A 15,682-nucleotide genomic window follows, 5' to 3' on the forward strand; every position below is an offset into this window, starting at 1 on the left:
GTACCTCTCTGTCACTTATTTATATGTATCGATGTCTGTCTCCCCCTCTAGACTGTTAGCTCCTGTTGTAGGCAGGGAATGTGCTTGTTTACTATCTTCTACTCTTTCAGGGCTTAATTTGGTGCTTTGCACAGAGTAGGGGCTCAATATATACAACTGGGTGAATGAATGAGTCTAGCTCCTCCTGAGACCCAGGAGGAGTCCTGTTTGGAGGGGGGAGGGCTGTGTCCAACATGTTCTATCTACCCCAAAGCTCAACCCAAAACTGACACCCTCAATCAGGGACCTCAATTACCACCCCGGCCCCACAATTCACATGCAAATCATCTTCTACTCAACTATTCCCCCTACCCGAATCTATTTTAATGCCTCCCCCCCCCCCGTAGACTGTAAGCTCATCGACCGAGCCCGTTGTACTGTACTTTCCCAAGTGCTCAGTACAATGCTTTACACACACTATGAGCTCAATAAATACCACTGCTTGATGGACTGATCATTATTTTTCATGATTACTGCATGAAAAATCCCACAAGAGGACACCGGTCTTGAAAGAAGGAGCTGAATGACCTCACCCAGGGTACTGGATAGGGGTTTGCCGTGCCACGTCCAGAACCCCCCCCAACCTTTACCACAGAGCTCTGGGGAAGAGATCACTATTCCAGAAGCGTTGGAAGAAATCAGAGAAGGGAATCTATCCATGAGACACACATATGTTGTGCTCAAAGAATTTCCTTTGCTTTATTTGTGGCCAATCTTGAGATCACGTGGGGAGACCACAAGCATCAGAAGATTATTTCCTTATGAAAATACTGAGCCTTAGCTGGGCAGTGACATATTCCCTGTTTTTCCCATCCTTGGTTTCTTCTAAATACATGAAATAAACTGGTTTATCAGAAGGTGCGCTCCCGCTGTCGGTTCAATTGAATGAACCTGCGATAACAACAAATTACTTGCTATAGTGATATATGTTAAATTGGTACATGGGGGAGAAAACGTCGCCGACAAGTTTTTTGAACATTTTCACGTAAATCCTGCCCGTTATAAAAATGAAAAATTGGGAGTAAATTTTTATTTCCTGCGCATCTACCAAGATGCAGTCGGCTTTGTCAGGTTTGTAATAGCACATCAATTTTGAACCTACTGAAATACTCTTCGACTTCAACGAAAAGTCCTATCGGTTACTGAGAAATGCTAATCGTACTTGGTACCCGTAAGAGCTGTCATAAAAGTCAGAGCAATCAGTGCTCTAAAATATCAGCTGTGTCCCTTCCAGAGTTTATCCGCCACACTAAGGATCAATCCTTAAATCTCGAAGCCTTGCTTGACTTATCTTCATTATTTTTATGGGAGTGAGGTTTTAGCTAGCCCTTGAAAAGGGGAATGATAAAAGAGGAGGAAATAGCAAAGATAGCTTCAACCTTCATGGCTATTTCCTGCAAATTTAATGACAGTCATCTCATCTAGTTTCCGGATTACAGATCTTTTGCGCCTGATGGACAAAATTATTTTGTTTTTTATAGGCAATCAGGTGCTCATGCCTCTGCAATATGTTCAGGAATACTTTCAGAGGGAGAAAATATTCAGGTCTGAAATCCTTCATGTTTCTCTCTCTGAAGCTCATTTAATTTGAGACATTTTGGAAAACAGTGAGAAGTGAACAGCTAAGCGTTTGGTTACAATTTTTAGTGTGGGTTTTTTTTTGTTTTTTCCCCCATAGACAGCATGGTCAGTGGCCCAGTAGGGTCCTGAGAATGCATTTCAGCGAAGGGAAACTTACATCCAATCCAGCCCTTGAAATCATAACAAAGAAGTTTGGTGCTGCATTCATTCAATTGTACTTATTGGGTGCTTATTCATTCAATAGTATTTATTGAGCGCTTACTATGTGCAGAGCACTGTTCTAAGTGCTTGGAATGTACAAATCGGCAACAGATAGAGACAGTCCCTGCCCTTTGATGGGCTTACAGTCTAATCGGGGGAGACAGACAAGAACAATGGCAATAGAGTCAAGGGGAAGTGTGCAGAGCACTGTACTAAGGGCTTGGAGTATAGAGTCAAATGACCATCAGTCCCCTTTGCATGAAGGAGGGTGCAGGGGGAGGGTTCAACTTCCAGCCTCAAAGGCCTACAGTGGGGGTCCATTAAAGGCCCCACTTTTGGCCAGGGAAGGAGGATGGAAAGAGAAGGAGGAAGAGGAGAGAGACGAGGAGGAGGAATGGTAAGAGGTGGAGGAGAATGAGAAGATAGAGGAGAAAAGAGAGAAAAAGGAAGGAGTGGAGAGCTAAGAGGAGGTGGAGGAGAGGGAAAGAAGGGGAGGGGAGGAACTCCAAGGTCTGTGTCTCCCAGGAATCGTTGTCCCGCTTTAACTCTCACCGACTGAGAAAATCTTAGGGATGAGTTATTAATTTAATCCGTGGGCAGTTCGGAAAAGGCAGAGGCCTTTATTTATATTGATGTCTGTCTCCCCCCTAGTTTGTAAGCTCGCTGTGGGCAGGGAACGTGTCTACCACCTGTTAAATTGTATTAATTCTCCCAAATGCTTAGTACAGTGCTCTGCTCATGGTAAGAACTCAATAAATATGATTTTTTGATGGATTGATTTATCCTCCACTCTGGTTTGGAAATCCTCACGGATCACGTGGGTAAGTGGGGACCAAGGGTGGGGAGGGATTGATGAGAATGCAGGTTAAATCAAGGAACTCTCTCAATAAAGGAAATCTCTCAATAAAGGAAATTTCTAAATATCTAGGCCACAGGTGGGAGTTTTCTCTAAAATATTTTCAGAGAACAAAAACCGCTTTTTTATTAGTTCATTTCAATCAATCTCACTCTCCCAAAAATCTAGTACGATTCATGACACACAATAACTGCTCAGTAAATACCACTGATTGATGGATTGATTTCAAAGGTTTTTCAATCCTTTAACAATTTTAACAGCACCGTCTTTGGATAGATCTGTCCCTTGAAATCATTAGACTAAATGCGCTCACCCTCTCCCGCATTCTTTGATGGAGCACTCGTCAAGGGTAGAGATGAATGACTCCTAAATTGTGGATTGTCAGGGGCAGGAAAACCCTGAGGAAAATTAACCTTTGATCAGTGTAGTGATATCAGACCTAGCCCTATGGTGGCTAAGTGTTTATCTGAATGAAGAGCAGAAAAAAGGCTACACCAAGTCACAGGCCCTAAACATCTTCAAGATTACTGCCTTCTGATCTCTCCTTCATGTCCCAATGCTGGGGATGGGTGGAGGGTAGAGAGGGAGGGCAGGCTCCAGACCTTCAGCTGCCCCAAGAAGGGGAAAAATCTGCACCCACCCCTCTCCATCTGATGTCACACAGAAGTCCGTTAATAATAATGATAGCGATAATAACAACAATAATAATAGGTATGTTTTTAAGCACTTAATAAGCGTCAAACACTATACTAAGCACTGGGGTAGATATGATTCGATCAGTTCAGACATGGTCCCTGACCCACAAGGGGCTCACAGGCATAGCGGGAGAGAGAACAGGTATTGACTCCCCATTTTACAGATGAGGAAACTGAGGCGCAGAGAAGTTAAATGACTTGTTCCAGGTCACAGAGCAGACACAGGGCAGCGGTATTCATTGAGGATACCAAATAAGCCAGGCCTCGGAATTCTAATAACAGTGCAAATAAAGGTACAACGAGTGAATATTTCCCCAGGAACAAATTTCAGTTTGGGGCAATTCTCCCCAAGGCCTTAGCAGAGCGGGGAGGCTTTTGAAGGTGAAAATGTTTAGTGATTGGCCTTTAAATCAATTTGAAAATGTTCTATTAAAAACCCTAAGGACAGACATTATGCCCCTGGTTAATATTGGAATGGGATTTTAAACCTCTTTGGGAGAAAGTTCCTACACAGAGTCCTTGGGGGGTCAATTGAGTTTACGGCATGATGCCAAAGCCCAGAAGCTACCATTTCCAACATATTTTCTTCCCAGATGATCCTTTCTTAGGAGAGTTTTTTTTCTCCTAAACAGAGGTTCCGGCAAACTTAATGTTGATTACTTTTCAATCGATCACTCGTAGTTATTGAGCGCTTCCTGTATGCCGAACACTGTGCTAAGTACTAAGTGGACACGATCTCTTTCCCACCTGGGGCTCACTGTCTACTGAGAAGAAATTTGTATCTTGATCCTGCGAAGCTGCGTCAAAGGATGGCCCAGCCCACCCGAATCTCGGCTTCAGACCATCCATCTTCACTTGCAACAATCAAATCAATTGCCCGGTGAGGGCAGGGATTGTCTCTCTTTATTACTGAATTGTAATTTCCAAGTACTTAGTACAGCACTCTGCACACAGTAAGCGCTCAATAAATACGAGCGAATGAATGAATGCCTCCCACTTTGGCTGTGTGAGTGAGTTTCCTAGGGCGCCCAGCTATTGCTCCCTATTCCAACCACTGAAAAGTGACCCACACAACCTCTTTCCCGTCAAAGTACATCAAGCTCCCAAACCTCATTAACGAGCAGTTTGTGTTATACGCTGTATTATCGATTATTTATTCACATAAACATCAGAGGGTAAACTCGTAGACGAGGAACGTGCCTAATTCCATTGTAGTGCGCTCTCCCAAGTCTTTAGTACAGTGCTCTGAACATAGTGAGCGCTCAATAAATACGATAAATACTTCTCTGCTGAACCATCTGCCATTCTCACAGGCTTTCAACTATTGTTTCCCCAATCTGTCTCCCCTATTTAGTCCCTCTGGAAGGCAGGGATTAGATCTTCTACTTCCGTCGGCCCCACGGGCATCTAGCGGAGAGTGCCTCATTCAGCCAGAGGCCCCGTAGGTCCTGATGGTCATGATGCTACAAAACATCCAGTTTTTGGTCCCGTTCCAGTCTTTTCACTGGAGCTGCCATGTCTGGCTCTGCTCTTCCCGAATCTGACCTCAACTCTGCCCACATGCAAAGGGGATGGGGAAGGGAGGAAGGGAGATGAAGGGAGGATGGAAAAAAAGATGATCCGGGAAGATGGTCCCTTTTTACCTGTCGTTTCCTCTGCCCCCAGCCGCTTTCGTTGAGCCCTCGGGGCCCAACTCCTCCAAGAGGCCTTCCCAGATTAAGTCCTACTTTTCTTCATCTCCAGCTCCCTTCTGCCTCACCCTGTCTTGCTCCCTTTGCTCTTCCCCTCCCTCCCAGCCCCACAGCACTTTTATGTCCTTATCTGTCATTTTATCTATATTGATGTCTGTCTCCCCGCAACTAGACTGTAAGCTCATTATGGGCCGGGAATGTCCCCTTTCCTGGTTGTATTGCACTGTCCCAAGTGCTTAGAACAGTGCTCTGCACACAGTAAAAGCTCAGTACATATGATTGAATCAAAGAATGAATAGGGAGGCTAAACACTTGTGCACACATACACACACACAACCGTACCCCCTTCCTCCAACGTGGCAGCTTGTCCACTTTATTTTTAAAGTCTCTATTCTAACTTTCGATAGTGGGATAAGGAGGAGGGGGACTGGGATGGAGACACCCATTTTCTGGGGATCCAGAGCTTGGCACAAAGTGATTATTATTATTATTATCATGATTATTAGTAGTAGAAGCAATATTGTTGGCATCGATTCTGTTTTCGTGGGGCAGGAGGACCCGATGAGCCTGTCAGGGCAGGAGAGGATGGTGTGGCGGGCCCATGGGGGTCTCTCTTGGGGGTGGCGTCTCCCTCAGGGCCCCCCACCGGAGTAATACGGGGAGACCCGTCCTGTTTATCGTTTGCTGTGGCTTTCTTCTCCCCTCTGGGGAACGGCCCCAAACCGGGCCCGTTCAAAGGGGAACATAATAATAATTAAGCACTTACTATGTGCAGAGCACTGTTCTAAGCGCTGGGGTAGATACAGGGTAATCAGGTTGTCCCACGTGGGGCTCCCAGTCTTCATCAGCTGTGGGACTGTGGGCAAATCACTTAGCTTCTCTGTGCCTCAGTTACCTCATCTGTAAAATGGGGATTAACTGTGAGCCTCACGTGGGACAACCTGATTACCCTCTATCTACCCCAGCGCTTAAAACAGTGTTCTGCATATAGTAAGCGCTTAACAAATAATAATAATGTTGGTATTTGTTAAGCGCTTACTCTGTGCAGAGCACTGTCATTATTATTAATCCCCATTTTACAGGTGAAGATTGGGAGCCCCACATGGAACAACCTGATGACCTTGTATCTACCCCAGTGCTCAGAACAGTGCTTGGCACATACTAAGTGCTTAAATACCAGCATTCTTCTTACCCCAGCGCTTAAAACAGTGCTTGGCACAGAGGAAGGGCTTAACAAATACTAGCATTATTCTTATCCCAGCGCTTAACCAATACCAATATTATTCTGACCCCAGCGCTTAGCACAGAGGAAGCGCTTAACAAATACCAATATCATCCCCACCCCAGCGCTTAGCACAGAGGAAGCGCTTAACGAATACCAGCATCATTCTTACCCCAGCGCTTGGCACAGAGTAAGTGCTTAACGAATACCAGCATTATTCTTACCCCGGCGCTTAGAACAGTAGTCGGCACAGAGGAAGCGCTTAACAGATACCATCATCGTGATAGCGTCCCCTCCCCAGCGTTCAGTACAGTGCCTGAATCCAGTAGGCGTTCACTAAATACCGTGGATATTTATGGGAGTGGGGGGCGGGCACAGCGCCCCCAGGCGGCCGCAGCGTCCCGCGCCTCCCAGCGCAGGCGGGGGGGAGGGGGGAGGAGGAGGAGGGAGGACGACGGCGCCGCCGCCTAACGACCCTCCCTGGCAACAGGCCGAGGCGTTCCCTTCGCGGGGACGACGACGACGGCCCTTAACGACCCTCCCTGGCAACAGCACCGGTTGCTACGCGGGGAGAGAGACGACAACAGCCCTTAACGATCCTCCCTGGGAACAGGACCGGTTGCTACGTAGGGAGCGAGTCGACGACAGTCCTTAACGACCCTCCCTGGCAACAGCACCGGTTGCTACGCGGGGAGAGAGACGACGACAGTCCTTAACGACCCTCCCTGGCAACAAGACCGGTTGCTACGTAGGGAGCGAGACGACGACAGTCCTTAACGACCCTCCCTGGCAACAGCACCGGTTGCTACGCGGGGAGAGAGACGACAGCCCTTAACGACCCTCCCTGGCAACAAGACCGGTTGCTACGTAGGGAGCGAGACGACGGCAGTCCTTAACGACCCTCCCTGGCAACAGCACGGGTGGCTACGCGGGGAGAGAGACGACGACGGTCCTTAACGACCCTCCCTGGCAACAGCACCGGTGGCTACGGGGGGGGGGGGAGAGGGACGGCGCCGCCAGCCCTTAACGACCCTCCCTGGCAACAGGGCCGGTTGCTACGGACGACGACGGTCCTTGAGGCCCTGTGGCGACGGAGGGGGGAGAGGAGGCCGGCCCTTGGGGAGGTCGGGGTGGGGGCGGCTCCCGGCGCCGGATTATGACGCTTTAGCGGGGGCGCCGGCGGGGGTGGGGGGGCGGAGGCGATGGGAGGCGGCGGCGGCGGCGGGGGCTGAAGCGGTGGCGGGTGTCGGGTGTCGGTGCGGTCCCTTGGGGGCGGCGCGGATGGCGGCGGTGCGGGCGGCCCCGCGGCGGGGGCGGGCGGCGGAGGTGGCGCTGCGGGTGCCCTGCCTCTTCATCATCGACGCCATCTTCAACTCCCAGCACGACCCCCTGCAGGGCCGCCTGGACGTCGGCCTCCACGTCCTCCTCCGCCTCCTCGGTAAGATCCCGGGCCCGGACGCACGACATACGACGCGCCCCCGTCCCCCTCAGGGGCCTGCGTGCGGCGCTTCCTAAGTGCACCGCGCCGAGCGCTGGGGGAAGACACAAGGTCATCGGGTGGCCCCCCTCTCCCTCCTCCTCCTCCCCATCATCAGGGTCGTAGGTGTGGAGCGCTTCCGAGGTGCAGAGCACTGTTGTAAGCGCTGGGGGAAGACACAAGGTCATCACGTTGCCCCCCTCTCTCCCCTCGTCCTCCCAATCATCAGGGTCGTAGGTGTGGAGCGCTTCCGAGGTGCAGAGCACTGTTGTAAGCGCTGGGGGAAATCGCAAGGTCATCAGGTTGCCCCCCTCCTCCTCCTCCCGTCATCATTGGGGTCGTAGGTGTGGAGCGCTTCCGAGGCGCAGAGCACTGTGCCGAGCGCTGGGGGAAGACACCAGGTCATCGGGTTGCTCCCCTCTCCCTCCTCCCAATCATAATGGTCGTATCTGTGGAGCGCTTCCGAGGTGCAGAACATTGTTCTAAGCGCTGGGGGGGAAGACACAAGGTCATCACGTGGTCCCACGTGTGGGGCTCCCCGCCTTCATCCCCATTTGACGGATGAGGGAACTGAGGCCCAGGGAAGGGGCTGGCCCGAGGTCACACAGCGCTCGGGTGGCGGGGCCGGGATTGGAACCCACCACCTCTGACCCCCCTCCCCCGAGCCCGGCCTCTTTCCACTGAGCCACGCTGCTCCGACAGCCGCCCTAACCGCCTGCCTGCGGGGTGACCTTGGGCACCTCACTTCACTCCTCTGGACCTCGATTTCCCCCTCTTAAAATGGGGTTGAAATCTCCCCTCCCCTCGAACTGTCAGTCCCAGGTGGGACGGGGACTGGATCCACCCCAGCGCTTAGTACAGGGCTTGGCGCTTAGTGCGAGCCTTAACGAAACCCCTTAGTATTATGCTTCGTCTTGGAAAAGAGACCTGGGGAGAAACTGCGAATCGCAGCTGAGAAGTTTCACCCTTTGGAAGGGGAAAAAAGAGACAGAGAGATTGTGTATCCTGGGACGGACAGTGGCCTGGTCAAGTTCTAATAATGACGTTGGGATTTGTTAAGCGCTTAATATGGGCCAAGCACTGTTCTAAGCGCTGGGGTAGATATCAGGTGATCAGGATGTCCCGTGTAGGGCTGACAGTCACAATCCCCATTTGACAGAGGTTCAAATGACCTTCTCTCTCCCCCCGCCCCAGCTGACCCGCTCCAGTCTACAATCACCCTCTAATAATAACAGTAGTATCTGCTAAGTGCTTACTATGTGCCAGACACTGTTCCAAGCGCCGGGGTAGAAGGAAGATAATCAGGTTGGACGCAGTCCCTGTCCCACGTAGGGCTCTCAGTCTTCACCCCCATTTTAGAGATGAGGGAACTGAGGCCCAGATAAGTGACTTGCCCAACGTCAGGCAGGTGGCGGGGCCAGAATTAGAACCCATGACCTCCTGACTCCCAGGCCCGGGCGCTATCCACTAGGCCGTGCTGCTTCTCTACACCGTGAAGAAGAATAACGCTGGTATTTGTTAAGCGCTTACTATGTGCCGAGCACTGTTCTAAGCGCTGGGGTAGATAGAGGGTAAGCAGGTTGTCCCACGTGAGACTCACAGTCTTAATCCCCATTTTACAGTTGAGGTAGATAAGGCACTGAGAAGTTAAGTGACTTGCCCAAAGTCACACAGCTGACCTCGTGGTGGGCAGGGTTTGTCTCTATTGCTGTAGCGCACTTTCCCCAGCGCTTAGTTACAGTGCTCTGCACACCGTAAGCGCTCCGTAAATACGCAGAGCGGATAAAGTCCGTCTAGGAGCGGACATCCGCTTCCTCCCGGACCAGGCGTGGTGGGTGTTGAGACCGGGGCTCCGTGGGGTCATCGACCATGGCTCTCGGGCAGGATGGATGCCTTCCCGAGTGAAAGCGGCCGAAACGATCGATGGCAGCCCCGTAGCTAGCTGGAAATGCTTCAGAGAACGACTCCCGGCACCTTTAAAGAGGGAGGATGTTTCGTTGAATTTGGAAAGGCTAGGAACCCATCAGAGTATTCCTGGGATGGTTTACTGAAACTCACTGTTCCAAAGAAAGTGTAAAGTAGTAAGGAGAAGGCTTTAAAAACACTTGGTGGTACAAAGTGCTTCGGATGCCAGGGTTCGGCCATTTTAAACAAATCTGAAATGAGGAACTCACCGCTCTAATAATAACGGCATTTGTTCAGCGCTTACTATGTGCAAAGCACTGTTCTAAGTGTCGGGGGCGGGTGGGGGAGTCGATACAAGGTGATCAGGTTGTCCCATGTGGGGCTCACAGTCTTATGCCCCTTTTACTGACGAGGTAACGGACGCCCAGAGAAGTGAAGTGACTTGCCCGGAGTCACACAGCTGACAAGCGGCGGAGCCGGGATTTGAGCCCATGACCTGACTCCCCAGCCTGGGCTCTTTCCACTGACTAAGGAGTGAAGGTTGATAGATGGGGGTTCAGGAATGATCCCTGTTATCAGTTTAATGGGGAACTTGAGCATTTCTCCTTAGAATCGCGTGTCTGGTACTACTTGGAGAAGACTTAAGTTTGAGGGCAGGGTGCCATCGGTGCCTCAACCTCTCCTTTTTTGGAAAGACGGCGTGTTCTTAAACTGTCGGGCAGTTGCCGCATTAAACACCCCACCACAATTGGGCTTTAGGTAGTCCTCAATTCAGACGTTTTCAGCTCTTTAAAACGTACGCCGCTTCACAATCCCTCCGTCAGTGTGGTATTTACCAAGCCCTGACCGTGTCGAGAAACGCTGTCCGAAGCGCTCGGAAGTTGGCAGGCGTGATCCTTGCCCTCAAGAGCTTAGTTTCTGATTTACCATTCGTCTCCTTTATTATGGTACTGGCTGCAGAGGGAAGTGGGGTGGAGTCACGTGGGAGCCCCGGAGAAAACGGGAAACCATTGCAGAAGCCGTGATACAGAGAATTGAGGAAGTTGACAAAAAGGGGGAGGGCGGGCCGGCCCTAGAACCCGAAAGGTTGGCTGTCGGAGCGTGGAACCTTTCTGACGCAACATAAATCCATTCTCGTAGCAGTCTTACTCATCTTCCACTGTACAGCCTGGGTAGTCTTGATTTAAAAAATAGGCTATCTGACCCCCGTTCATAGCAACGCTCCCAGGAGGAAATTGGCTCTGGCGTGCTTACATTTCACCTCGAGACCGTTTTCAGGAACCAACCGTGCCCGTAGGGTGGGAAGACTGCCTATATGACACGTGCCGGGCTTAGGGAAGTACTCTAGTTTTTGACTTCAGAACTGAATTACTGTCGGAAAGCACCTAACAAAGCGGAATCAAGCACCTGCGTTGTGTTCTTCGCAAATGAATTTATTTTTTTTTTTAAAAAAAAGGAAAGGCAGCTGTTGGGGGTCGCCGTGGTGGCCTCCGTCACCCCGGAGGCAAACTGAGCAGAAACCCAGTCGGCCTGGCTGCAGGCTGGCCGGCCCGGTATCGTGAGCGTGGAGCCCACCCACCCACTAAACCCAACTGAGAGGGCCCCATCGTGCTGCCCGCCGGGGCAGTCCAGTTGAGGAAGAAAGCTCTTCCATCTTCCTGATAAAAGCCGCCACTTGGCCCGGGATATCTTGGGCCAGGAAAAGGCCGTCTCTCTATTGAGGCAGGGTTTCGAGGCTGGGCCTCTCTCCCTCATGGTTTCTAGAGGTCAGGAAAGGGGCTGGAGAGAAAATTCCAATTAGAGAATGAGACTCTGAGCCCCTCTAGACTGTAAGCTTGATGTGGGCAGGCGGTGTGTCTGTTATATTGTCGTGTTGTATTCTCCCAAGTGTTTATTATACCGCTCTACACACCGTAAGTGTCCAGTAAATACAACTGATTGATTGAGGGGGCCGAAATGGCCCAGGAGTCTCGGGGAGAGGAACAGCTAGAGGGGCTGGTCAAGGATCCGGAGGGGCACTAAAGAACAGAAGAGGTAGGAGGTTTTTAAAAAAGGTAGGGGGAGAAGAGGGAGACTGGAGCAACAATAGGGGAAAAGGCTGCGGGGTAATGAGGGTCAGAAGATCCAGATTACGGGGAGGATCAGAGTACTACCAAAAAGAGGGAGAGAGTGGCAAAAGAAAGAGTAATGGAGAAATAGAGAAAGGGACAGGAAGGAAGGAAGAAAAAATACGCGGCATTGATTTGACTCAATCCTAGACTGGAGGTTTTCTTTAGTCCTTCAGAGCATCATATCGAAAATGACTGCAGCGAGTGCAGATGCAGGACTGTGACTCCGGTGTGGCCCCCCCCAAACCCCCCAAATCTGAATGAATTCAATTAGAAGGTGAGCTGGGGAGGGGTGAAGAGGGCAGATGTAAAAAGGAGTTTGGTGAGTTCTGGCTTGAGGAAGCGGGAGATGGGGAGCCTTTAGAGGTTTCTGAGGAGCGAAGAGGTGTGTGCCGAGCATCATCACGAGAAGGGAAGGAGGTCCGGCTCCTCCCAAGCTGGCGTTCCACTGGTGGGCAGACTAGGTGCTGCACAGACTAGAGCTGGCCCGCGGGTAGTTGCAAGTCATTTTTGGTGTGTGTCTCCGGTGCCAGGAGCCCCACTGCAAGACGACACTTCTCCCTGTGTCCAGGAGCCAGCTGGCCCCTCCGATCCCCTCCCCCGGCCTCCAGCTCTTTGGAGCCGAGGCCGCACCGGGCAACTTGGTCCCCAATCGCACTCAGGTTCAACTCCGACTTTCTCAGTGAGCCAAGGCGGGCCGGCCCCAGATTGACCCCCGGCAGGCAGCAGGGTCTCCAGCACCCGACTCCCCGGCCTTTTGGGCGCTTCTCGCTCGGTTCTCGGGTTTTGAGCGTGATCTGATTTATGGGTTTCCTGGGCTTCGGGCCAACTGCCACCGCCAGCTGTCTCTTGCAATGTCTTCGCACAAATGACGGGTCCTCGGGCCACGTGACAGGCTCTGAAGCCCTCATCCTCCTTAGTTCGGCCGTCACTGCCCACAACGTGCAGGTTCCTTGTAATTATCTGCTGCGAAAGAGGCAACAGCGAGGCAACAGATCTGAACTAGTCAGGTCAGTTTTAACTCCACCCCCAGGACCGAAAATTCTGCCGGTTACTGCGGTCTGTGCCAAAAGGCCACTTTGCCGATGAGTCGTCCGTGGAGGGGGGATTTGGGATAACGGCGTCAAGTTAACAGAAGGGAAATGAGCGAACAGATTGATGGCCCGAGTTGATCTTCTAAAATCTGGGTACCTCATTTAAGGGGGAGGGGTAACGTTTAGCTGAGGGGGGTTTTTTTTGTGGTCGTGGTGGTTTTTTTAACTCTCCTACGTGCTTAGTACAGTGCTCTGCACAAAGTAAGCGCTCAGTAAATACCATCGATTCGATTGTTGAGGATTCGGCAGCGAATGGGGCCAATGGCTGCCATTCCCCAGCCGTGCAGGAGGCCTGGGTTTGTTCACCTGCGGCTGCCTTCTGGGTAAATTCCTCTGGAAGATGGGAATCCAGAACGACGGTGCTCCAGGGACAGCCCTGTGGATGGAATTCCTCCATTTTCTGCTGACGCTTGAGGCCGCCGGGGAACTTATGGGATGAAATATTTAGAGCCCCTCGTCTCCAGTGGGTGTTCCGGTCATGGGCGCAAAGGCAGGTATTCATAGAAAACGTTCAAAGCTCCAGGTGTATCGGTCTTGAGCTGGTTGGTTTTGAAGCAGGGGGGCGCCTGGGCGTAGGAGTTCATTAAAAATCCCCATCGATTAGGGAAATGACAACACACCGTAAAGAAAGATTTCATTGGGATTTAGTTTGCACGCCGTAGACGGAGCCCCGGACTGGGGGGCCTGCTTTTACGTAAGACAGCCCGTCATATTTCAATCTCTTTCCACCTCGTGTCTTCCAGGCGTATTTGGGTCCAGCGTGGTCCTGACCTTATCGCGGCGATCGCTTTTCAAGTTCTACATGTCCACCTCGGCCTTTCTCCTAGCTGCATCTTCCGTGTTAGTGAATTACTACGCCTCTTTGCACATCGACTTCCACGGTGCCTACAACACTTCGGCGTTTGGGATCGAGCTCCTTCCTCGCAGAGGGCCCTCCCTATGGATGGCCCTGGTGGCTCTCCAGCTGACCTTTGGGATCGGCTACGTCACGCTGCTTCAGATTCAGTCGTTGTACTCGCAGCTGATCATCTTCGACCTCTTGGTGCCCGTGATCGGGCTGGTCACGGAGTTACCGGTCCAGGTCAGGGAAGTCTTGGTTTTCCTGTCAGCCCTCGTGCTGACGCTGTACACCGCCGTCCTGCTGGCTCTGAAGGTCAAGTGGCTGTATTATTCCACCCGCTACGTCTACCTTTTGGTAAGGCACATGTACCGCATTTACGGATTACAACTCTTGATCGAGGACACGTGGAAGAGGATCCGCTTCCCGGACGTGCTCCGCGTCTTCTGGCTAACCAGAGTGGCGGCCCAGGCCGTGGTGCTGATCTACCTGGTCAGGGTGGCGGAGAGCGAGGCCGAAGGCAGGGCCTCCTTCATTTCCTGGGATCACTTCTGGGAGCTGGCCTGCAGCCTGGTCATCAGCGGCTGCGACTCGACGTTGACCGTGCTGGGCATGAGCGCCGTCATCTCCTCCGTCGCCCACTACCTGGGGCTGGGCATCCTGGCCTTCATCGGGTCGACGGAGGAAGACGACCGGCGGCTGGGCTTCGTCGCGCCCGTTCTCTTCTTCATCCTGGCCTTGCAGACCGGACTGAGCGGGCTAAAGCCCGAGGAGAGACTGGTCCGCCTGAGCCGGAACATGTGCCTTCTCTTGACCGCCGTCCTGCATTTCATCCACGGGATGACCGACCCCGTCCTGATGTCCCTCAGTGCCTCGCACGTGTCGTCCTACCGGAGGCACTTCCCCGTGCTCTTTGTCTCCTCCTGCCTCTTCGTCCTCCCGGTCCTGCTCAGCTGCGTCCTCTGGCACCACTACGCCCTCAACACCTGGCTCTTCGCGGTGACGGCGTTCTGCGTGGAGCTCTGCCTGAAGGTCATCATCTCCCTCACGGTCTACACCCTCTTCATGATCGACGGCTACTACAGCGTCCTCTGGGAGAAGCTGGACGACTACGTCTACTACGTCCGCTCGACGGGCAACATCATCGAATTCATATTCGGAGTGGTGATGTTCGGGAACGGGGCTTACACCATGGCGTTCGAGTCCGGGAGTAAAATCCGGGCGTTCATGATGTGCCTCCACGCCTATTTCAACATCTACTTACAGGCCAGGAACGGCTGGAAGACTTTCATAAACCGCAGGACCGCGGTGAAGAAGATAAATTCCCTGCCCGAAATCACAGGGGACCGCCTCGACGACATAGATGACGTCTGCGCCATCTGCTACCACGAGTTCACGGTCTCCGCCCGGATCACGCCCTGCAATCATTACTTCCACGCGCTCTGCCTCCGCAAATGGCTGTACATCCAGGACACTTGCCCCATGTGCCACCAGAAAGTGTACATCGACGACGCCAAGGAGCAGGCCGGCTTCTCCAACAACAACGGGTTCGTCGCACCCGACGAGAACCTCGGCCAGGCGGCCAGGGAGGCGGCCGCCGGCTCCGACAGCGAACTCAACGAAGACGACAGCACCGACGGCGACGACCCCGGAGTCTTCCGGCCCCCGGGCCCGCCGACCCCGGGAGAGTTCTTTAACGATAACGACTGATTAAAAACGGCATTCGGTAATCACTGAGGTATTGGGTCCCCGATTCCCTTCCTCAGAATGGGACTCGTTCGCTTTCGCTTCGGCGCGTGACCGGGCACGAGACGGAATCTCAGAAATGTGGGATCTGGGAATGGGTTCTTTCCCTTGACTGTGATGTGCTACTGTAAATATACCTCTTTGATCACTGCTGGTCTCTTTGGTGACCTATTTAAATTTGTGTACATTATTGTACATAGAATAAAACGTTTTCACATGTTTTTAAGAC

The 15,682-nt window shown here is 52.1% G+C and overlaps 1 protein-coding gene across 2 annotated transcripts; it reads left to right on the forward strand.

Moving 5' to 3' along the window:
• The first annotated feature begins 6,992 nt into the window (after window positions 1-6,992).
• Window positions 6,993-15,679, forward strand: RNF139 (ring finger protein 139). 2 transcript variants are annotated; one of them, XM_029063197.2, is made up of 3 exons: window positions 6,993-7,266; window positions 7,666-7,723; window positions 13,613-15,679. In XM_029063197.2, the coding sequence occupies exon 3, from the start codon at window positions 13,672-13,674 to the stop codon at window positions 15,415-15,417; it is 1,746 nt and encodes a 581-aa protein (XP_028919030.1). In that variant the 5' UTR covers window positions 6,993-7,266; window positions 7,666-7,723; window positions 13,613-13,671; the 3' UTR covers window positions 15,418-15,679. The 2 variants fall into 2 exon arrangements, with proteins under 2 accessions (XP_028919030.1, XP_028919029.1); XM_029063196.2 differs by lacking the exon at window positions 6,993-7,266 and having other exon boundaries at window positions 7,541-7,723.
• Window positions 15,680-15,682: the final 3 nt, after the last annotated feature.

The sequence above is a fragment of the Ornithorhynchus anatinus genome, chromosome 4 (assembly GCF_004115215.2).
Source record: "Ornithorhynchus anatinus isolate Pmale09 chromosome 4, mOrnAna1.pri.v4, whole genome shotgun sequence".
Taxonomy (NCBI): Eukaryota; Metazoa; Chordata; class Mammalia; order Monotremata; family Ornithorhynchidae; genus Ornithorhynchus; species Ornithorhynchus anatinus.